General features: G+C 39.2%; 1 protein-coding gene across 5 annotated transcripts in view; it reads left to right on the top strand.

The window, feature by feature from the left end:
* Positions 1 to 23,308, top strand: part of trak1a (trafficking protein, kinesin binding 1a) — a 60,566-nt gene extending 37,258 nt beyond the window's left edge. For 4 of the 5 annotated variants that reach the window (XM_056236497.1, XM_056236494.1, XM_056236495.1 and 1 more), the window contains 12 exons: positions 216 to 316; positions 502 to 610; positions 3,368 to 3,446; positions 3,718 to 3,848; positions 6,428 to 6,502; positions 6,719 to 6,856; positions 9,298 to 9,374; positions 9,644 to 9,877; positions 11,265 to 11,596; positions 14,488 to 14,823; positions 16,678 to 16,780; positions 22,422 to 23,308. In XM_056236497.1, the coding sequence (XP_056092472.1) occupies positions 216 to 316; positions 502 to 610; positions 3,368 to 3,446; positions 3,718 to 3,848; positions 6,428 to 6,502; positions 6,719 to 6,856; positions 9,298 to 9,374; positions 9,644 to 9,877; positions 11,265 to 11,596; positions 14,488 to 14,823; positions 16,678 to 16,780; positions 22,422 to 23,172 (2,466 nt within the window). In that variant the 3' untranslated portion in view covers positions 23,173 to 23,308. Of the gene's footprint in view, positions 1 to 215; positions 317 to 501; positions 611 to 3,367; positions 3,447 to 3,717; positions 3,849 to 6,427; positions 6,503 to 6,718; positions 6,857 to 9,297; positions 9,375 to 9,643; positions 9,878 to 11,264; positions 11,597 to 14,487; positions 14,824 to 16,677; positions 16,781 to 20,827; positions 20,917 to 22,421 lie in introns of all 5 variants that reach the window. The other variant, XM_056236498.1, reaches the window with a different exon arrangement.
* The last annotated feature ends 587 nt before the right edge of the window (positions 23,309 to 23,895 follow it).

Here is a 23,895-nt window from a genome sequence, read left to right as displayed (position 1 = left end):
CGATTGTATTCGTCTGAAAGAAGAAAGTCATATACACTTAGGATGGCTTGAGGGTGAGTAAATCATGGGCTAATTTTCATTTTAAAGTGAACTACTCCTTTAATAGTGCAGTATATAATTGATTTGATCTAAAACCTCTTATACTGCAGAACAAAACGACAGACTATTTGAGTTTTGAGTTGTTTGTTTGAGCGAGTTTGTATGTGTGCACGCAGGTGTCTCAGCTGCGTCATGATCTCTCAATGAAGGATGAACTCCTGCAGTTCTACACAAGTGCTGCTGAGGAGAGTGATGGAGAGTCTGCTTCTACCACACCGTGAGTCCATATATTAGACAACCTATTAACTTGATACCTGTGCCATTGGCATGATTGATACCTCAAATTATGTGGATACTATTATTTTCTATTTTTGCCAGACAAATGTACAAATCTAGCATATTTCAGTGAGGATATTTCTGTGTACTGAAGGAGACACATCAGTCTGTGGTTTTTCTTCGCAGTATTCGCAGAAATGACTCGTCTTTCACGCTCCCAGATTACCTCCCTCTGGATTCACTGCAGAAGAAACTCAAGGACCTGGAGGAAGAGAACCTCAGCCTGCGATCAGAGGTGAGAGAGTGACCTCAGTATTCATATTCTTCCACCGCTCATATCAGTGTTTTGCATTATATTATTCAAAACAGCCTCCAATCAAACTTGTCAGGGTTCTAGGCATACAGTATCCAACTTCATTCTCAGATAAAGACATTTGAGAACATTATCTGTGTGCTTTAGTAAAATAAGAACTGCAATACCTTTATAATAAACTAAGTTTACATATCATAAGTTATGTTTAATGAAGTTTAGTTTTAAGTTATGTTAAAATAACTCATTAACTTAAACTTATGTTTTAAGTTTAGTTTGCATAAGCGCTCACTTAGATCTGTGAGAAAGGGAAAGGAAAAGTACATATACATTTAAAAGGAAAATATTTCATGTTGTCTTGTCTTTCAGTTAATATGTGGTCATAATAATTATATTAAAAAAACACAACTTTAGATTATAGAATTATAAAGTAAATTCATACGAAATTCACCAGATCTTCAGACTTTTTGTTTAGCTTTAGCAGCTTTTAGGGCTGGGCGGTATGACGATATAAAGTATAAAGTGGTGAGGTGACATTGTAAAAAGATTTTGCTATTTCGTGTATATCACGGTATGTAAATGTATCCGGGCCATTCCACCGAATGGGTGACATTTGCTTGTTGTATTTCTTCAAAATTAAACTTTATTTTTTATCTTTTTCAACATTGAATCTAATACTACACATATTTAACTATTCAAAATGTGTATTGGTCAATCTCAGGCAACTTTATTTACTTTTTTACAAGGTTTAAGCAGAAGATGGGCGCATGTTTTCTCAATCCTGTTACCGAAAACCATGTGCCATTTAAAAAGCAAGTTTAAAAGCATGTCAATTAATTCCTTTGTTTTCCCCACAAGAAAGTGTTTATTTTAAAGAAATTGTTGGTTATTTGTTCCAAAAATGTATATTTGTGACAATAAAATCACTATTAAGGCAAGGTGTATTTTAATAAAAAACACAAAGCCATTTTTTTCATTTTAAAGAAGACCAAAGCCTCAAGTTTATATATTTTTTAAACAATTTAATTGGTTAAATAATTGTATAAATGATGGGCCAAACAAAACTGATAAAAACAGTGATTTAATTTAATTTTTTTAGAAAAATGAAAAAAATAGTAACAGGACTGAAAGTAACAGGATTGAGTTTTCAAGCAAAAAGTTATCAAATACATGGCATATGGCCACATAGTACATGCTAATAGCATGAGGACACTGAGCCATTTCTAGTGCCTTTCCAAAAGTTAATATTTTTAAAATAAACAAATAAAATCTAAGAAAAAGTTTAGGTAACAGGACAGTATGTTGAGATTGACCTTCTCAGTCGTAGTTACAATTTCATCACATATACAGAAATTAAAATGAGAAGACTAACTTATGGTCTTCCCATTGCCTTCAGAAGATCCAGATGATGCAACTTACTGTTGAAAATGGTCTTGTGGATTATTCCCAGTTTTTCAGAGGGGGTAATGTGTTAGGGTAACAGGACTGAGTGAAAACCCGGGGACATGACTAAAATGTGTATTTTATCTCAAATATTAGATAAAATGTCTTTTTCTTTTTTCATTTTAAAGCAGATTGGATATAAAGTCACACAACAATAAAAAAAAATTCAGATTTCTGAAGGATTTGAATCATTATATTTCATTGTAAAGTTTAGAGATGGAGAGTGGGGACATGCAGAAAATGCAATTTTTTTGTGTTCTATGTAGTTTTTATCTAAGTTTTTAAATATACATTTTAAATTTGTAGGTAGCTTAATGTGCAGGACATTTTGCTTAATAATAAAATGTATTTTAGAGTTAATTTTCATGCAATTTTATACATATAATGTCCTGGGGACAGAAATGTCACCCTTTCGGTGGAATGGCTCATCCACTCAGCTCGAGACTGTTTAAAGTTACTGACACGTTAGAATGATAAAGAAATGACTGACACAGCCGAAGAGCATGCAATCCCAAATTGAGTTCTCTTTTGCGACCTCTACAGTCAAATCCATTAAAAAAAAAGTCAAAATGTATGAAAATGGTTTTTCCAACCATTCTTTCACACTTTAAGCCTAATGAATCTTGACATTGTCATCCTGGAATATGGCCATGATGTGTCTTCCTACACACTCCATCAATTAGGGTTAGAAGAACTGTTGCCAAATGAATTACATGCTAGAAACATAAAAATAATGCAATGCAATAATGATCCAATCATAGGCTCTTAAGCATTTGCCTATATTTAAATCCAAACATCGACTTTTTTTTTGGCCGGGCAGTGTATATTAAAAAAAATGATCGTATATAGTATATATGCAGTACTATATCATAATATGCAGTATGTCGTTATCACCCACCTTGTTGCTCTTTCTCACTGTAACTGTAACTGTATATCTGCAGTGACGTGTGTCGGGCATCTGACCAGCAGGCAGGTGGAATTCCTATGACTATGAATGACTATGACATCTACATCCACACTCACACAAGACCTATTCACACCCAAACATTTTAGAAAGTGAACCCAAATCTAAAGACATCACTGCATAACATTTCTCAGTGTATGTGATCCCCATTAAACTGGGCCGTGACATGAAAACAAAAAGCTTGTGTAAACTCCATAGCTTAGATTGTTTTTCTCTACAATATGGGCACTTAAGACATGTTCCTCTGACAAGTACCCTAAAACAAAAGAGCAGCCATGTAAAATGATACCTCCATTGTTTATTAAGACCGTTCTTTATTGTGTGTTTGTTTATAGGCAAATCACTTGGAGACAGAGACCATCTCGTATGAAGAAAAAGAACAACAGCTTGTAAATGATTGTGTTAAAGAGCTCAGTGAGTAGATCCATCTGTTACACCATCAAAGATCACATTCCCTAAACTGACATTACAACCCATCCTGTACTAGTTAAATTCATTACCTTATTGTTCCACTCTTGTAGTATAACAGTGCGGTTATTAAAGTTATGGACTGCAGATACCATGGGGTTAGTCTACTGTATAACTTGCCTTTAATGGGGATTAGGGACTTTCCACATTTTGTGTTTACCAAAGGTGTATTTGAATGTGACGTCTTACACATGAAAGCGTATCTCTTCACCCTTAGGAGATGCTAACATACAGCTCTCCAGCATTGCGGAAGAGCTGGCTAAGAAAACAGAGGATGCCTCTCGCCAGCAAGAGGAAATCACACACCTCCTCTCTCAGATCGTGGACCTGCAGAAAAAAGCCAAATCTGTGAGTTCTCCTCACTATAGCCAGTAGACACGATTAATACATGGTTCCCTGGAATACTTGTTTCTGATCGGTCAGTTGCGGCATCCTGCAGGCACCCTTTTTACACTTCTACATTAGGAACACAGTGGTCAACTATACAGCATGGTAAAGTTCTATAGAGTGCAACAGTGCCCTCCCCTTTTTCAGCGGCGCTGGTTCCCGAAGTATTTTTTTTAGGGCTGTCAAATGATTAATCACGATTAATCGCATCCAAAATAAAAGTTTGTGTTTACATAATATATATGTGTGTGTACTGTGTATAATTATTTTGTATATAAATGCACACATGTATATATATTTAAGAAAAATATGTAATTTATATATAAAATGTTTATATTTATATAAAATATACATTATATATAGGCTACATTCAGTCTATATACAGTATATACATGCAAATATTTCTTAAAGGGATACTCCACTTTTTTTGGAAATAGGCTCATTTTACAACTCCCCCAGAGTTAAACTGTTGAGTTTTACCGTTTTTGAATCCATTCAGCCGATCTCCGGTTCTGGCGGTACCACTTTTAGCATAGCTTAGCATACATCATTGAAGTGGACAAGACCATTTGCATTTCTAAAAAAAAAATGACCAAAGAGTTTCGATATTTTTCCTATTTAAAACTTGACTCTTCTGTAGTTACATCGTGCACTAAGACCGACGGAAAATGTAAAGTTGCGATTTTAGGAACTATACTCTCATTCCTGCGTAATAATCAAGAAACTTTACTGCCATACCATGAGTGCAGCAGGCGTAATGATATGACGCAGCGCCTGAAAATAGTTCCGTTGTGTTGACGGAAGGTGGCCTATTTTCAGGCGCTGCGTCATATCATTACGCCTGCTGCACTCATGGTACGGCAGTAAAGTTTCTTGATTATTACGCAGGAATGAGAGTATAGTTCCTAGCCATATCAGCCTAGAAAATCGCAACTTTACATTTTCCGTCGGTCTTAGTGCACGATGTAACTACAGAAGAGTCAAGTTTTAAATAGGAAAAATATCGAAACTCTTTGGTCATTTTTTTTTTAGAAATGCTAATGGTCTTGTCCACTTCAATGATGTATGCTAAGCTATGCTAAAAGTGGAACCGCCAGAACCGGAGATCGGCTGAATGGATTCAAAAACGGTAAAACTCAACAGTTTAACTCTGGGGGAGTTGTAAAATTAGCCTATTTCCCAAAAAAGTGGAGTATCCCTTTAAATACACATGCATGTGTGGGTATTTATGTATTAAAAATAATTATACACAGTACACACACATATTATGTAAACACAAACTTTTATTTTGGATGCGATTAATCGTTTGACAGCCCTAATTTTTTTCATTCATTTTTCCCATAGGGATTTAAAAATAGTCTAGGAGGTGAATCGCTACACTACAAACTTTGAATTGAAGCAAAAAAAGTTTTTAAAAATAAGAAAAAGACAAAGGTACAAGACTGTATTCTTTATGGTTTTAGGGCAAACAGGACAGGGGAAATTAGCGTGAGAGCACAAGTCCAAAAAAGCACAGAACGTTCTGCACATGATCTACTTACGACCCGCAAATTAAAGAACACAGCCGGATATTTCCATTATGACCATGGTTTAAGACATGCTTTTTTTAGGCGTAAATAATGGCGCAAATTCCAGTAAAATGACTAGAGCAAACCTTAGTAAATCCCCTTCCATAATTAATTTGATAAATATACTGACTAATAACATTTTCATTGCCATTAAAGTGAAATTACTAAACCTACGTAAGCCTTACTAAGCCTGGTAAAATACTCATTTAAAAGAAAACATGTCAGACGGACTCAGAGGTTTTGCATCTGAACTCCTCATATATAATCAGATCAACTCGATTATATTCATTCACAGTGTTTCATTGGAGTGGGCGGAGCTAAAGAGCTATTTTGGAGCTTGTTTTTTTTTTCATGATGCACCAACAGCATCATGGGTAATGTAGTTTTTCACCTGAAATTTCAATGTTAAACAAAATTATTTAAAAAATAAGCTGAATTAATGCGGGCTTACGGCTTCAGCAAAAGCAAATACCAAAGATGAACAACCTTTTACTTCCAGAACCTAATTGTTGCACTCTATAGAGATTCATAGCAAAATATTATTTTTGTGTTCCCATTTGCTTCAAATATAAAAGAAAAGAAAAAAAGAAAAAAAACACCATTGCGGTTTCACATTTTCCAAATTTTTCTGAAAGAGGAAAAATATATAAAGAGATGGATTACAGCAGACAGATGAAAAAATATATATTACTACCATAATAATATTAATATTATTTTAATATTATTTTATAGAATGATAATTTATTATTGATTTTTTTATTTTTTTATTAACTGGAAACGCTTTCTTTAGTGTAATTTAAGCTATTGTGTTCTGTGTTTATTGTGTTCTGTGTTTATACATAATATGAAATGTATTAATGAAATGTAATCTTGTTTTCTATAAAAGTTTCTAATTGGATCTCATTTCATTTAGCTTGTACTGTCAGTTATAAGCAGCACACTTATTCATGTGAAATGTTTGTTATTTTTCAGTATGCAGTAGAAAATGAAGAGCTCACACAGCATCTGGGAGCTGCTAAAGACGCCCAAAGAGCACTAACAGCAGAGGTAACATGCAAACACACAATGTGTACCAAAGTAACACATCTCTACCAGCATATTCGCAAACTGTAATTCAACTAAAACATTACCATTTAACAGTAATTATAAAAAAAATAGGTGTGAATTATTAGATTTGAATTGAATCCATGATGAACACTGATTAAATTATTTTTAGTGCTGTTTTTACCTGCTATAAGTCTCTTTATCTGTTTCTTTCTCTAGCTGAGGGAGCTGGAGGATAAGTATGCTGAGTGTATGGAGATGCTCCATGAAGCTCAGGAGGAACTGAAGAACTTCAGAAATAAAACGCTGCCTCTCAGTACACCGCGGCGATTCCACTCTCTCGGCCTCTTCCCCATGGTGAGAAACGGAAAACAAGAAAAAAGAACATTGTTATTTTATTAAAATTTGTATTCTTTCACATATCCATTTTTCGAAACATATCGATACTGAAATACCTGAAACGCTTCCAATACTCATTTCCCGTAGAATAGATTCACGAGACCAGCTGCGCTTTCTCGTTCTCCCATCTCTCTGACAGCGAGTTGACACACAAACCCGCCTCCCCTCACTCACTCGTTTGTGTTACACTTTGTTGGTGTTACAGGGCTTGAATTTCGGCTTGGGATTCCACGTATTGTGCATAATTTTCCCGTGCTCATTTAAAGTTGCTTTGAGTTCTTTTTCGCTACTTATTTCGCTTAAACAGTCAAATAGCCAGCAGCCATATCACCCTGTAGCCCAAGACTGGTTGCCCACTGAAGCTAAGCAGGGCTGAGCCTGGTCAGTATCTGGATGGGAGACCTCTTGGGAAAGCAGGTTTCTGCTGGAAGAGGTGTTAGTGAGGCCAGTAGGGGGCGCTCACCCTGTGGTCTGTGTGGGTCCTAACGCCTCAGTATAGTGACTGGGACACTATACTGTCAAAGAGCACCGTCCTTCGGATGAGACGTTAAACCGAGGTACTGACTCTCAATGGTCATTAAAAATCCCCAAAAAATTTGCCCATTTGCCTCTGTCCATCATGGCCTCCTAATCATCCTCATATTTACTGATTGACTTCATCACTCTGTCTCTTGTCCACCAGTAAGCTGGTGTGTGGTGGGCGTTCTGGCGCAATATGGCTGCCGTCGTATCATCCAGGTGGATGCTGCACATTGGTGGTGGTTGAGTACCTAGAAAAGCGCTATATAAATGTAATGAATTATTATTATTATTATTAAATACACACAAAATAAAATGTCAAAATGCCGGTCTTGGCGAGTATTCACGTAAACACAGTCAGATATGTTTTAAGTGAACGTATACAGTTGAGAAAGACGCATGTGTAACAGTATCATGAATCCGTGCGTCAGGTCTTAAAGTGACAGCAGCCTAATATACTGCTCCCCACGTATATTTATTTGTCAATGTTACCGGATGCAATTCATTCAAAATGCTTAACGCGTTAAAATAATTTACTGAACGAAAATAAAATACTGAAGCGTGTGAAATTGCATCACGTCACGCAGTTAGATGATCTTAGAAGTCAGGAGTTTATCACACTGAGCATCTACAATGGCTCAAGCACCTGTAACCCTGATTGGTGGACATTTCTATTCTAACCCTTTAACCCGAGCTCTGTCATATTCTGTGATTGTTTCTGAAGCGCGAGTCCTCACGCATCACACTGTGTGAAATACAGACTGAACGGAACGTCAAAACATCCCACCGCTGCATGGCCAGATGATAGGCAAATTTCGTTTCTCGGCTGGATAAGGCAAACCAACGTCTCGCTTGTAAAGTTTTGATGGATGAGGATTGTAATTAAGGTAAAGATGATTGCGTTGACGTACTTGTACAGTAAGCACGCGTGAGTCCGTTATATTGATGCGGAAACAAACCATGTATGTGCGCTCTCGATGTACTGATCGAACATTGTATTTATGCACAGACACATTTCAATACATTAACTTTGTTTCCACACACATTCAGGGTAATGTTTTGATTTGTCATGTGTATGTTGCTCTGTTTAGTAATTCTGAATGGATCAGTGTACTGTAATAGGTATATCCAGTCATATCAAGGCAGTTGGTTTAGGTTTGCAGCTGGTTCGGGATTGGAGCTTGACTTGTCTAAACTATAAAGAGGTTCTTGGCCGTTGCACTGTACACATACTATACACTGTGAATTCTGAAAAGTTTTTATCAGTAAGGTTTTTTTTTTATGGGTGCTTTGGTGTGCGTAAATTTGTAAATTATATGGAATCCTTATATAACTTGGTTATTTGGTGGAGGTCCAAGTGTCCCTTTTTAAAAAGACCTAAAAGCTTGCAGAAAATCGTTTTGTGAGAATCACCTGGTTTACCATTACTGGATATAACAAATGATGACAAAATAAACGTGTTAAACAAGATAAATGGTTTATGCTTAATTTCACGAAAAGTGTGCGATTAATCACGATTAATTGCACACTTATTGTGAAATTAAGCATATACTGTATATATATATATATACATAAAAATACAAATAATAATTTTTATTTACAAGATTATAAGACTACACATGGAGATGAGGTCATGTTACATCCCCGAAGCATATTACTTTTAAATGTATTGTTGTACAGCATACTGTTCCACATAGTACTTAGTGGTCAGTATACAGTGTGTCCTACACAGTAAGCAGGACACTAGTATGCGTTTGTGAGTCTTTGTCTGACTATAAATATTTGAACATTCTAAAAAATAAATACCCAAATAATGAAAAATACATACACTATCACTTGTATTCCCCTGGCTAACGGTGTGTTTGTGCTGTGTGTAACAGGACTCTTTAGCTGCTGAAATTGAAGGCACCATGAGGAAAGAGATTGAGATGTCTGATCCAGACGTAGAGGAACAAAGGTATGTTTGTGTGTCATTTCCTGTGTCCTGCCTGTATGTCTCATATTAAGTTATGGATTTGCATGCTGAGTCAAATTTAGATGAATATAAAATATATATTTGTATATTTCAAATACAAATCATTGTACCGTATGTTTAAAATGTTTTCCTGTAACATTTTCATCAGTTTCGCTTAGTTTGTAGTTTCAAATCCTCCAAGGGTGACATTGTAAGGCGTCTAATCTGCTTAAATGGGAAAAAGTGATTGTCTTCACTTTTTTTTTTTTCAGGTTGCACCCAAAACGTGTCTTCGAGACGGTGCGTAACATCAACCAGACGGTTCGGCAACGCTCCATGGGCCCGTCCCCTATGAACATCCCAGGGTCCAATCGGACGTCCTGTATAAACTCCAGGCGTTCTAGTTGTCTGAGCACGCCCCGATCGAGCATGTACGGAGGGGACGGGGTTGAAATGGACAACCGCACTAACAGTATGCTTCTGGAAACCCACTCACCTCAAGATGGGTAAGAGCATCAAACACGATTTTCCACCAAACGTTTTTGAAGCATATGATAGAAATGTGTTGTGCGTGTTTACTTAACTATAGTTTGGGGCAGATCTGTCCCCATATGTGAGCGAAATCTGGCAAAAACAATTTGTGGACATTCAGGGACATCTTTATATATAGTATGTGTGTGTGATATATATATATATATATATATATATATATATATATATACTATAGTTCAAAAGGTTGGTGTCAGTAAGATTTTTTAATGTTTTTTAAAAAGAAGTGTCTTATGCTCATCAATGCTACATTTATTTGATCAAAAATATAGTAAAAGCAGAAATATTGAGAAATATTACAAATATTAGAACAGCATTTAATGTATCTGAAATAGAATCTTAGAAGTCCTTTTTATCAATTTACTGCATCCTTGATAAATAAAAATATTAACTTCCTAAAAAAAAAAAAAACGTACTGACCCCAAACATTTGACCTTTTGTTGAGTATATACAATACCGGTAAAACGTTTGGAATAGATTTAATAATTGATAATTGAGCACCAGATCAGCAGATAAGATTGATTTCTGAAGGATCATGTGACACTAAAGACTTAATTATGCTGATAATATTTCACAATTTTACTGTTTTTACTGTATTTTGTTGTTGTCATATAAGTTACTTTTAATTTAAGGTTTAGGTTAGTCTATGGGTTTCTCTGTAGTAACTATAACTACTATGTTGGTTATTGATTCATCTTTGAAAACACTAATAATTTAATAACACTGTTCAATGTAATATTTAGTAAATCTCAAAATAAATATCAGGTTTTTTTTATACTGTATGTTATAATATTGTGACCCCAAAATTCACTCTTAGCACTTAAAAGTTGACATTAGTGTAACTTAAGTTTTAAAAAAGTATTAAATGGTGTCAAAATATAATTATATTATATTAAATTATAAATATAATTTACATTATATATTGCCAGTATACTGTAACTTGAAAATAATTATCAGCTATTTATCAATAATTATCAGTATTGATTAAAAAAAAAGATTGATTCTATTTATATTAAAACAATAGAAGTTGTTCCATTTAGGTAAATAATAATGTGTGTGTGTGGGGTTTTTCATTACACTCTTAAAAATAAAGGTTCCTAATTGGCTCCTATGGTTCCATGAAGAACCTTTAACATTCATGGAATATTTTCATTGCACAAAAGGTTTTTAAGTGTGGAAAAACGGTTCTTTAGATTAGGGGATCCCAAAATGATTCTTCTATGGCTAAAACCACAGAAAAAAAAGCCAAAAAATAACAACCTTTGGAACTTTTATTTATTATGAGATTAATTGACATTGGACCACATTGTATTGAGGTTATTTCTCCTGTAATATTTGTTCCAGCTCTAATGACTCCAACAGAAAGCCTGGCACGCCTGGCACACCCGGCTCCCAGGACCTGCAGGCGGCACTGCGTCGCCTTTCCCTTCGACGGGACAACTACCTGAGCGAGCGGCGTTTCTTTGAGGAGGAGCGCGAGCGTAAACTTAACGCCCTGGCAGTAGAGAAAAGCGAATTGTACGAGGACAGAGATGTTGGTAGTGGCAGTGAAGACGGCGGTCCTCTTACTCCGGCAGAAAGCATCATGTCTCTGGGCACCCTGCACTCGGTTTACTCCATCTACAGCGCCCGATCATACCTGCCCGAGAAACTCCAGATCGTCAAGCCTCTGGAAGGTGACCGAGCCAAAGCCAGGCCTTTCACCCTCTCACTGTTTGATGCTCTGTGGGCATTAATGCACCACAGTGCTGAGGATCTGTCTACACAACACTCCTTCTTTTTCAGACACACACAGCCTCGCTGCTGGTTTGAGATATAGGCCACGCACACACTGCAGTTCAATTTGGTTGTCAGTTCACCTTTTAGTGCTTTATCCTGTTCTGTACTGTTCTGAGTTCAGTCATTTATGGGAGTGGCAAGGACACATAATTGTAAGAGTTGTTACAATTTGGGTCATTCCTACAGTTTGGTGGATTTTGTGTTCCCATGAAACAATTAACACAACTTCATAATGATTAGTACCCAAGAATAACTTAAATAATTTGAAACACTGCAAATTCCCATGTCCCAAAACATGTTTTCTAAACTTTTTGAAGAATTTTAAGAATTACTATGTGCACGTATTCTCTTTGACATACAATACAATTTATTGTGATGCATATCTTTAAGCTGTGTTAAACCATTACCTGAGTTTATGTCCCTCAAACTCCAGTCCACCCTGTTATATTGTTGCGATTTACCCTTTAAAATCTGAAGCGTATACACTTTTCACTCTTTTCCTCATTTATAGCTGACTTATCTAATAGCATAAAACATAGCATGTTCACCCTGTTGTGTCAATTTATACTGGACATGAAAACGTTTTTTTAATATATTTTATATATCTTTTAAAATTCTTTCTAAATGGTAATCTTCTGCTTGCATGCTCTTTCTTGGCGAGTAATGGCCTTTATTAGCTTAAAACGTCCACCCTGTTACACATTGCATTGTAAATATGTAATGTAACGGGCTGAACAAGTTCCATAGAATGTGAAACGTTAATATTTGATCATGGTTATTAGGTTATACTAGCCTGAGATTGACCCCAGTGTGTTTTTTTTTTATGATAGACAGACATTTTCTCCCTCTGACAAGACTGAAAAATAATCGAATATTAAAAATGTTTTCAACAAACCTGCTCAGTCCAAAATCCACTGTAGGAATGACCCACTTACACAAATTCTATGCATTGTGCTGAACTGAACAACTAGTTGTTAATGATGTATTTAAATGCACATAAGTCTCTCTTCTGCATGTATGGTGCAAAAAACAAACAAAAAACAGGAAAAGAGGTATAAGCCATAACTCTTTTGTGTTGCCAGATCTTGTTAGATATAACAGCAAACAAGAACAAGCACATTGTAAGCCAAAATAAATCAAAATCCTTCAAATTGAATATATAACCATTCATTTTGCACCTTCCCAGTTTAATAAATCCATAACTTTGATAGCTTTATGAGCCATGCCCAAAACGCTTATAATAAGTGGACATGTCAACACTTTTAGAACATAGCGAGTCTTTGGTCGTTATAATATTACTTTGGTCAAAAATAGCGTTGATGCCAAACGCGTTGCTATGGTTACCTTCAATCACTCATTTCGGGAGGGAGTTGTGTTCAGCACACACATGGATCATTAGAGGATTTGCTCCCGTTTATAAATGCAGTTGTCAAGGCCTTAGACACATCCCACTTACCATTGTATAGAGAGAGTGAATACTGAGTCAGCAAACTGAAAAACTACCCACAATGCACTTTATGGTACATATTTTAAAAGACACATTTTAAATTGGTGTTGCTCGTTTACAAAGAAACCCAAAAACAAAGTTGATTGTATATCTTTCCCTTCTCGTTTTCGGTGGATCTTTTCAGTTTTATGCCAACAAAGAGGTGTTTGAATGCATTTAGTTGTATATAACAGAGCTACAGCTGATTGTAGTTTGTCATGTTATTTAAACTTAATCACAGCATGATTATACAGCTACTGTGGTGATCTTATAATTACATCTCTAGCGCCCCCTGCTGGTTATAGCTAATAGAGCTAAGCAGTCTGACATTGCCTGCCCAAAAGTAAAGCTTAGGAATTACAGAAAACTCTAAAGCATTTTCTTGAGCGATTCCTCTGTTTTCTTCTGATTTTCTTTACATATTTAAACATGTTTCAAAGGTACTAACAAGAAATCTGACAGATTAGCTCCTGAGGAATCGTATTTGACTTGAGCCCCTGTTTTCCCCATTGTGTTCGCCATTGTTTACCCCTACTGTCTCTCTTGTCAGTTTTCAGTTTGGATGTTTGAATTCCTTTTCTTACCTTTTTGTCTTTTAATGTGTTTATACCTTTCCAATAAACACAACTTTAATTTCCCCCTCCTCCTTTTTCTCTTTCTTTTCTTGCTTTAGGCTGTCCATAGTTAGCATGTCATGAAATTTAGCTCTGTGTAAACCTTAAGAGCTGTTTTACAGGGCACATATTAAATCGAGTATAGAAATAGCATATGTATTGTAATCAGAACTATAATCAGAAAGCAATTAAAATGACTCAACAAGTAAATTTTTTGAAAGAATATATAACTGTGATCACGACTGCTGTTAAATATACAGTAAATCTCCACATCTCGTTGCCTCTACAATATATCTATTTTAAAATTTTAAAAGTTCTCAGCATTGCAACCAATTGGTTTTCACACTTGGTATCACAGAGGTTTGCTTAAAACTCTCCTGGACTAGCCATTTAATCAGCTTATTTATATGACACATGCTCAATGATCATCCAATATTACTTTCTTATTTTTATATACATTTCTGAGGCAAGCAATCTCATGCTGCCTCTTTTCTCTTGGACTACAATGGATGCTACTTTTAAATCAATCAGACCGATCTGAAATTATTGTCCAATCGCTCTTATGTATCTCATGTCACACTTCCTGAATGCCACCTTGCGTTCATGATCTCAATATATATTTTGTGTGTTATGTGGCATTTGTTGTAGTTTGTATCTGATCTGTGCTCTTGTTTCCTCCGTTCCTCAGGTTCGGCCACTCTGCACGCATGGCAGCAGCTCGCGCAGCCACACCTGGGCGGCATCCTGGACACACGGCCCGGCGTCGTGACCAAGGGCTTCCGAACGCTGGAGCTGGACCTGGAGGAGGTGTACCAATTCACCGACCTGGAGGAAGATGAGTCAGGACAGCATTCCCAATCCGCCGTCTCTACCTCTTGCCTGGGCTCTATGCCTTGCTCGCCTGCTTTGCGACGACCTCGTGCCAACAATCCTGACAACCAGGAAGAGCAGCTCAGAGAAAATGGAGGGACCCCTGGAGTGGGGCTAGACCGAATGGAGGCTGGAGAGGAAGAGGTCTCATCTGGTGAGGGACCCTCATAACCTCACTAACCCTCCGGACAGGCTTTAGGGGGGTGGGATCAAAAAGCCTCTCTATAAAACAGACCGAAGCCCCAGTGGAGTACCCATAAGCCCCAGTTGTATTGTGCCTGTGAGGGTCTATAGGATGAGCTGGTTCTCTCCACACACCCACTGCACACCAACCACTACCTCACCCATGAAGACAGCTGCCCTGTTCTTTTGAGTATAGTCAATTTTTTAAAACATTTTACTGTCGTTCTACCTGTCATCTCTCTTGATCCTTGCGCTGAAAAATGAGAAATCAGTCTATGGAAACTCTAGAATACATCAAGTATTAGTTGAAATACTTTAAATATTTAAGTATCTATGATAAATAAAATACCACCAGCAGTACCACATTTCTTTATCACCTGCATGCCAGGGGTTACCTTTGGGTCATATTTACCCCTAATTCAAAAGTGAAAACATTTTATTATGTTTTTATTATTGTGACATTTGATTACTATTAAAAAATCCCTGCCCCCATTAGTATTACTACAGTAATGTCAACATTTGAGTTTGTAATGCTCATTGTTCAAAGAGGGATTCTCATCATGTCTTGACACTATTATAATTATTAGTAGTAGAAGTAGTAGTGCTGTCAAATCGACTAATTTCTATTACTAATCGCATCTAACATAGAAGTTTGTAAATATGTGTGTATGTGTATATATACACATATATTATATATTTACAGCCTTAATTATTATGATTATTATTATCAATAAAAGATAGTATAACATATACTGCCATGGTAAAATATAAATGTTTTATAATTCAATTATTATTAATTAAATCATAGGTCTACTTTAAGATACGTATGAATATGAGTCTAATAATAATAAGTGTGTGTTTCTAGACTTGATTCTCATTTTCAGCACTCGTTAAATTTCCAGTATCTTAAAAACCCTTCTCAGCTAAATCTCTTTTCTAACCTGCATTACCAGAACGCTGTGTCAGAAAGTTTAATGCCTGGTGGTGGGGAAACAACATTTATTTATTCACTCTCTCCACACACACGCATGCAAGTCCACTTGTCCCCTGGTAAACCTGTATGTGAGATTTAGGCAGGCGTCCAGCCCGAGGGCACAGAGTGTGATGTTTAATACTTAACTGCAGAACACATACACATGCCTTTAGCACACATCACACAGTCCCAACAGTCCCCAGCATGTAACATCCAGCTAGAGTTCTGAGTGTCTTTAAAGGATAATGTTACAGAGTTCTATTAAAAACGGGGAGGTGTGAGTCGCAGTCATGTGAGTGAAGAGACTCTGGACACTGGACAGAGGTCACATTGACACCACATGTAGCTACACAAACACACTCCACATGCTTTCAGAGTCAAGCTTGTCAGACACACACACATACTCCGACAGCCCCAGTTTATCTGGAGAATTATACACCGTGCTGACATACATGCTGTGTATATTGGTTTTGTTTTGTTTTGTGATTTAGTTTTTTAGTTTTTTTAGGGTGAACTATCCCTTTAATGACAATTGTTCTTTCTGCAGAGAATTATTGACAAATAATGCCAGCTGATAATTATGGACTTCACCGTTTGATCGTTCCTCTTTCCCACTTTTCTCTCCTGCTGTGTGAATCTATTTAAAACTGCATCAGGATGAATCATACCACCACAAACTCATGATTTGTAAGGAAATTTAACAAATCAAATTCTGCTGACACATTTTTGCAGTATACCACATTAGATTGCATTAGGTCTCCTCAGATCCTGAAGCAGTTTTAATTCCATCTCTGTGTTTGTTTGTGGTGTTGTGTGTACTGATGTTTGTCTCTCCTCTCTTGCTCTCCCCAGTGCATTTTCCTGGTAAATGTATGTCTCACACCAGCTCCACGTACACCTTCACCACCTGCAGGATTCTGCACCCTACAGATGAACTCACCAGAGTCACACCCAGGTAAATACAGTGTGGTCTTTTCATTATACCCTCGTAGCAACTATTGGTTCATAGATAATATCAGACACTTTTAACAAATACACTGCCATAAATATGTACAACAGCGTGTCACTGGGCAGTACCCTTAAAGTGCCCCTATTATGCTATTTTAAAGGTTCCTAATTTTGTTTTGGAGATCTCCTACAATAGGTGTACATGCATCCAATTTTCTCATAATACACATTCCACATCACCTCAGTTCCTCAAAGAGTCGGAAACTGGTTTGTTCGAGGATCCAGTCTCTCTAAACCCCTCCTTTCCGTGAGCCTACTCTGCTCTGATTGGCCAGACGGCCCAGTCTGTTGTAATTGGTCGACCGCTTGCAGCGCGTGTCGAAGCGCCCATTACCATATTTGAATTTCAGCTCCAGAGGCTTCCTCAGCCCTTTTATACACAGTATATTGAACGACTTCAAATTTTTTAAGTCAACATTTATGTGATTAAAGTTGAGTCTACGTCAACTAGTCATTGGTGACGTCATTAACCCTTTGACGCGTATGATCACACCAGTGCGGTCAGTCTAGGCTGGTCCCTGGAGCGTATGATCACACCGGTGCGATCAGTCTAGGCTGGTCCCTGGAGCGTATGATCACACTGGTGCGATCAGTCTAGGCTGGTCCCTGGAGCGTATGATCACACCGGTGCGATCAGTCTAGGCTGGTCCCTGGAGCGTATGATCACACCGGTGCGATCAGTCTAGGCTGGTCCCTGGAGTGTACGATCACACCGGTGCAATCAGTCTAGGCTGGTCCCTGGAGTGTACGATCACACCGGTGCGATCAGTCTAGGCTGGTCCCTGGAGCGTAAGATCACACCGGTGCGATCAGTCTAGGCTGGTCCCTGGAGCGTATGATCACACCGGTGCGATCAGTCTAGGCTGGTCCCTGGAGTGTACGATCACACCGGTGCAATCAGTCTAGGCTGGTCCCTGGAGTGTACGATCACACCGGTGCGATCAGTCTAGGCTGGTCCCTGGAGCGTAAGATCACACCGGTGCGATCAGTCTAGGCTGGTCCCTGGAGCGTATGATCACACCGGTGCGATCAGTCTAGGCTGGTCCCTGGAGTGTATGATCACACCGGTGCGATCAGTCTAGGCTGGTCCCTGGAGCGTATGATCACACCGGTGCGATCAGTCTAGGCTGGTCCCTGGAGCGTAAGATCACACCGGTGCGATCAGTCTAGGCTGGTCCCTGGAGCTTAAGATCACACCGGTGCGATCAGTCTAGGCTGGTCCCTGGAGCGTAAGATCACACCGGTGCGATCAGTCTAGGCTGGTCCCTGGAGCGTAAGATCACACCGGTGCGATCAGTCTAGGCTGATCCCTGGAGCGTATGATCACACCGGTGCGATCAGTCTAGGCTGGTCCCTGGAGTGTATGATCACACCGGTGCGATCAGTCTAGGCTGGTCCCTGGAGCGTAAGATCACACCGGTGCGATCAGTCTAGGCTGGTCCCTGGAGCGTAAGATCACACCGGTGCGATCAGTCTAGGCTGATCCCTGGAGCGTATGATCACACCGGTGCGATCAGTCTAGGCTGGTCCCTGGAGTGTATGATCACACCGGTGCGATCAGTCTAGGCTGGTCCCTGGAGCGTAAGATCACACCGGTGCGATCAGTCTAGGCTGGTCCCTGGAGCGTATGATCACACCGGTGCGATCAGTCTTGGCTGGTTTCTGGAGCGTAAGATCACACCGGTGTGATCAGTCTAGGCTGGTCCCTGGAGCGTAAGATCACACCGGTGCGATCAGTCTAGGCTGGTCCCTGGAGCGTAAGATCACACCGGTGCGATCAGTCTAGGCTGGTCCCTGGAGCGTATGATCAGACCGGTGCGATCAGTCTAGGCTGGTCCCTGGAGCGTATGATCAGACCGGTGCGATCAGTCTAGGCTGGTCCCTGGAGCGTAAGATCACACCGGTGCGATCAGTCTAGGCTGGTCCCTGGAGCGTAAGATCACACCGGTGCGATCAGTCTAGGCTGGTCCCTGGAGCGTATGATCAGACCGGTGCGATCAGTCTAGGCTGGTCCCTGGAGCGTATGATCAGACCGGTGCGATCAGTCTAGGCTGGTCCCTGGAGCGTAAGATCACACCGGTGCGATCAGTCTAGGCTGGTCCCTGGAGCGTAAGATCACACCGGTGCGATCAGTCTAGGCTGATCCCTGGAGCGTATGATCACACCGGTGCGATCAGTCTAGGCTGGTCCCTGGAGCGTATGATCACACCGGTGCGATCAGTCTAGGCTGGTCCCTGGAGCGTAAGATCACACCGGTGCGATCAGTCTAGGCTGGTCCCTGGAGCGTATGATCACACCGGTGCGATCAGTCTTGGCTGGTTTCTGGAGCGTAAGATCACACCGGTGCGATCAGTCTAGGCTGGTCCCTGGAGCGTAAGATCACACCGGTGCGATCAGTCTAGGCTGGTCCCTGGAGCGTATGATCACACCGGTGCGATCAGTCTAGGCTGGTCCCTGGAGCATAAGATCACACCGGTGCGATCAGTCTAGGCTGGTCCCTGGAGCGTATGATCAGACCGGTGCGATCAGTCTAGGCTGGTCCCTGGAGCGTATGATCAGACCGGTGCGATCAGTCTAGGCTGGTCCCTGGAGCGTAAGATCACACCGGTGCGATCAGTCTAGGCTGGTCCCTGGAGCGTAAGATCACACCGGTGCGATCAGTCTAGGCTGGTCCCTGGAGCGTATGATCAGACCGGTGCGATCAGTCTAGGCTGGTCCCTGGAGCGTATGATCAGACCGGTGCGATCAGTCTAGGCTGGTCCCTGGAGCGTAAGATCACACCGGTGCGATCAGTCTAGGCTGGTCCCTGGAGCGTAAGATCACACCGGTGCGATCAGTCTAGGCTGGTCCCTGGAGCGTATGATCACACCGGTGCGATCAGTCTAGGCTGGTCCCTGGAGCGTAAGATCACACCGGTGCGATCAGTCTAGGCTGGTCCCTGGAGCGTATGATCACACCGGTGTGATTAGAACGTTCAGTGCATCACGTGAACAACTGCTAAATTCAATGTGCTTTCGCGCTTTGGCTGGCGCTTAGCCAGAGACGGACGCTCTATTCAACTATTCAGTGTTTTCAACCACATAAGGTTTAATTTAGGTTTCAGACATTTAAATACACATAAGTACTAGCAAAACAATACATGTCTTTGGACGCGGCAATAACAATACATTTAATTATAAATTGACACTGTGTTTTATTCATATCAGATACACATTGTGTAGGTAACTATAACGTTTACTCTGTTCTTCTTCCACTTACTTTTATGTATTTCGGTAGAAGTGGATGAATTTGCGTGTTGTGAATCCGACAGATCCGATTCTCTGAACTGCGGCGCAAGCGCAGGTTTTACTGGATCAATTCCAGCCCGAGAACATAATTATATCATTAAATAATTATTATAAAGCTATTTTTGTTAAAAACTGCCTTATGTGCCTTTTAAATGTTGTGTACATTTTAAACGTGTACAAATCAGTTTTTATTTAGTGTTGATTAATACATATAATAAAAAAAATAGTACTTAAATGTGTTCGTTTGGTTTCTGTTGTTAATTTGAACCATTAATATTATACCAACTGACAGGATTCCCTGTATAGTTTACAGCTTTAGTCGTTTTTTTCTTTTTTTAACATGAGAAAAATTGATGTGTACTGTACCTGATATATATATATATACACAAATGAATCGATGTGGAATCAAACCAGTTGAGGATAATAATCAAATCAAATCAAGCGCTTGTGAATCGAAATCTAATCAAATCGAATTGTAACCCTAATTGTAACCCTTTTACCAAAATTTGGGACTTGTTTCAATAAACTTTACATTTATTGAAATCATTCAGGTTTTCCATAAAAGATCCAGTATAAATCCAGCATACAGAATCTTCAACAGTGTAACCTGCAATCTGAATTGAGGGTGCCAGAGAAAAGGCACCTGACAAATAGCTTGTCTCTATAGCAGTCATACTGTACAGCTGTGTGATTGGCTTCTACTGCAGGTCATATGACGAGGATGATGAGGCGGCTCTCTATCATGTTGTTCTGGTGACGGGCTTAGAGCACACTCACTGAGCAGCACCCCCTGTGGGTGAGGATGAATAGCATGACCTGCCTAGTCCTAATTAAAACTTATGTCATGGGAGTATGCTGTTCTCTAACCAAACACAAACCACTCTAATGTCCTAACTGACCTGTAGGATGTTTCTGAACTAACAACAGAACCTTTTTTGTGGGAGACTAAATGCAGTATGACGTGACTGATAATACAAACTGTGTATAAATCTATGGTTGTATATGTGTGTGTGTGTGTGTACTGTAAATCAATGGTAAAGTACAGAGTGCATGAGAGGACAAAATGTTAACATGCTGTTACTCTATAATCAAAAGAATTAGCCTTCAAAATTATAATGTCTAAATGCCATTGCATTAGATATTAAAATAGACCAATGGCGTTCCTGTAGCTCAAAGAGTAGAACAAGGTGCTATTAACGCCAAGGACATGGGTTCGATTTTCAGAGAATGCAAGAACTGATCAAAATGTATACTTTGAAAGTAATGCAAGTTGCTTTGGATAAGAGTATTTGCCAAAAAAATATACACTACCGTTCAAAAGTTTGGGGTCAGTGAGAATTTTATTTTTATTTTTTGGAGGAAAGAAATCAATACTTTTATTTATCAAGGAATAATTAATTTGATCGAAAGTGACAGTAAAGACATTTATAATGTTACAAAAGTCTTTTGAACTTCCTATTCATCAAAGAATCCTAAAACAAACAAAAAAACTGTACAACTGACAGACCAACAACTGTTTCAACATTGATAATAATAATAAATGTTTCTTGAGCATCAAATCCTCATATTATACTGATTTGTGAAGGATCATTTGACACTGAAGACACTGACACTGGTGATGCTGAAAATTCAGCTTTGATCACAGGAATAAATTACACTTTACTATATATTCACACAGAAAACAGCTGATTTACACTGGAATAATATTTAATACTATAACTGATTTTTTTTGTATTTTTAATCAAATAAGCGCAGCCATGGTTAGCAGAAGAGAATTCTTTTAAAAGTATTTAAAATCGTACCGACCCCAAACTTTTGAACAGTAGTGTATAATACCAATTGGTTTAATATATTTTAAAGTCCTTTTATGCATTGAAATTCATATTGGGGCTGCATAATTATTTAAAATAAAACTAAATTCGGGATATGGCTTCGTGCAAAAATCAAACCGCAAAGACCGCAATTTAATTAAGTAAATATATGTGCTGTAAATAAATTCTGCTTTAATGAAATCCTGCCCAAATCATGCAGCCGTAATTCACTTAGTATTGTGGCTTTTAGTTTTGGGGCCACAATAAACTGTATTCTATACAAAAGAAAATCTAAACTCTCTCAATCCAAAACGTACATGTCCCAGTTATGTTGCAAACACTAACCAATTTTTTCTAGTGAGCAAAATGTTCCTGAATTGGATTGAATATTTCAGTTTGATTAATCGTGTTCACAGAGTTACCATTGCATGGTTTGCCTTGTGGCTTATACAGCCAGATAATGCAAACTAACCGAGTGTTTCTTTCTCAGTCTTGTGTCTGGTCCATCACTGACGACCTGCGTGATGTCCAGCAGCAGTCTGCGCTCAACCCCTGTGTCCACCCCCTGCACGCCTCGTCGCCTCAGCCTGGCGGAGAGTTTCACCAACCTCCGCGACTCAACCAAGACCACCAGTACCTCTTTGGGCCTTGTGCGCCTCCTACAAGAGAGAGGTATATCTGCTGCTGTCTATAACCCTCTCAGCTGGGACCGGGCGGATCGAGCCCCTCCACCAGACCCCTGCTCATCACACACTGCCCACCCCTTACACACCTGTCCAGACACTCTCCCTTCCACCCCTCCAAACTCCCCCAGCAAGTCCAAACCCACCAGACCTGTGCTCCCTGTAGACTACAGCCCCTCAGACCCCCCCTACGAAACCTTCCTGGCTTCACGGCCAGCCAGCTCGATTCTAAAGGAAGTGCGGGAGGCGGACGAAAGGGCTCAAACAGATACACAGAGTCAGACTGAAGTCAGTGTGCAGAATCTGAGACTTGTGGACAAGGTAAAGAAGTTTAGCCTGGCTCCCAGAACATTGGCCCCAGGACCGCCATTCGGAGCCCACGCTGTTGTGACCTCCCCTATCGGGGGACTGCCAGTGCTGAACTCAGGGATGAGAAGAAACCGCAGTTACCCAGCTATGGTTGGGGCTAGTATGGCGATGAAGGGCGCAGGGCCTCCCAGTGAGGACCTGCTATTGGTCCATGGGCCACCAAGACAAACTAGCCTCAATGAAAAGTGAATGTCGTCCCCTTTTGCCTTTTATTTGTTTAAATTTGCATTGATACAGTATATCATCCTTGCGACAACTCGAGTGCCTGTTATTAAGATGATATTTGTATAGATTATTTTGTTATAACAGTTGATATAACAACCTCTTTTTTTGTCTACTTCTCTCCGTCTGACCAACATATACAGTACAATTCATTCAGCATTGTCACAAGCTTTTGTCGTCGTGTGACAATTTGCACATGCTGGCTGTGAGAAAATGTAGCATACAAACAGAGCAGAAAATTCATGCCCCAAAATGATTTCCAGTTTGAATTTAAAAACTACTTTTTTTTTTTTTTTGAATCTGGTCATCCGTGTGACATTTCAAGATTTGTTAGTTTTGTGATGCTAGCAAGAGCACTGATAGCACCTTAATGGTAACCCAGACATTGGTGAACAATGAAGTATTGTCATTTCTTATTTATTATTTGGTCTGATTTTTTAAAGGCCATGACGTACAGCTTTTTATCAAGCCCCTATAGTGTGCCGAAAATCTGCTTTTACTAAGTACAAATACCTTCACAGAAGCCTTTTCCATCTAGTCCAGGCAATTAAATAACTACAGCGTAATGTTCATTGTCTAAAATGGCTTAATGCATAATATTATAGTAATTACAGTGTAATAACACAGTTCAGTATTGCGACTCTCGGTAGAGGGCGCTGATGGCATGAATTGGTGATAATTTGCATATTA

The sequence above is a fragment of the Rhinichthys klamathensis genome, unplaced genomic scaffold, assembly GCF_029890125.1.
Source record: "Rhinichthys klamathensis goyatoka isolate OS25496 unplaced genomic scaffold, OSU_Roscu_1.1 h1tg000449l_1, whole genome shotgun sequence".
Taxonomy (NCBI): Eukaryota; Metazoa; Chordata; class Actinopteri; order Cypriniformes; family Leuciscidae; genus Rhinichthys; species Rhinichthys klamathensis.
The sequence above is the reverse complement of the archived record's forward strand: the minus strand, read 5'-3'. Positions and strand labels throughout refer to the sequence as shown.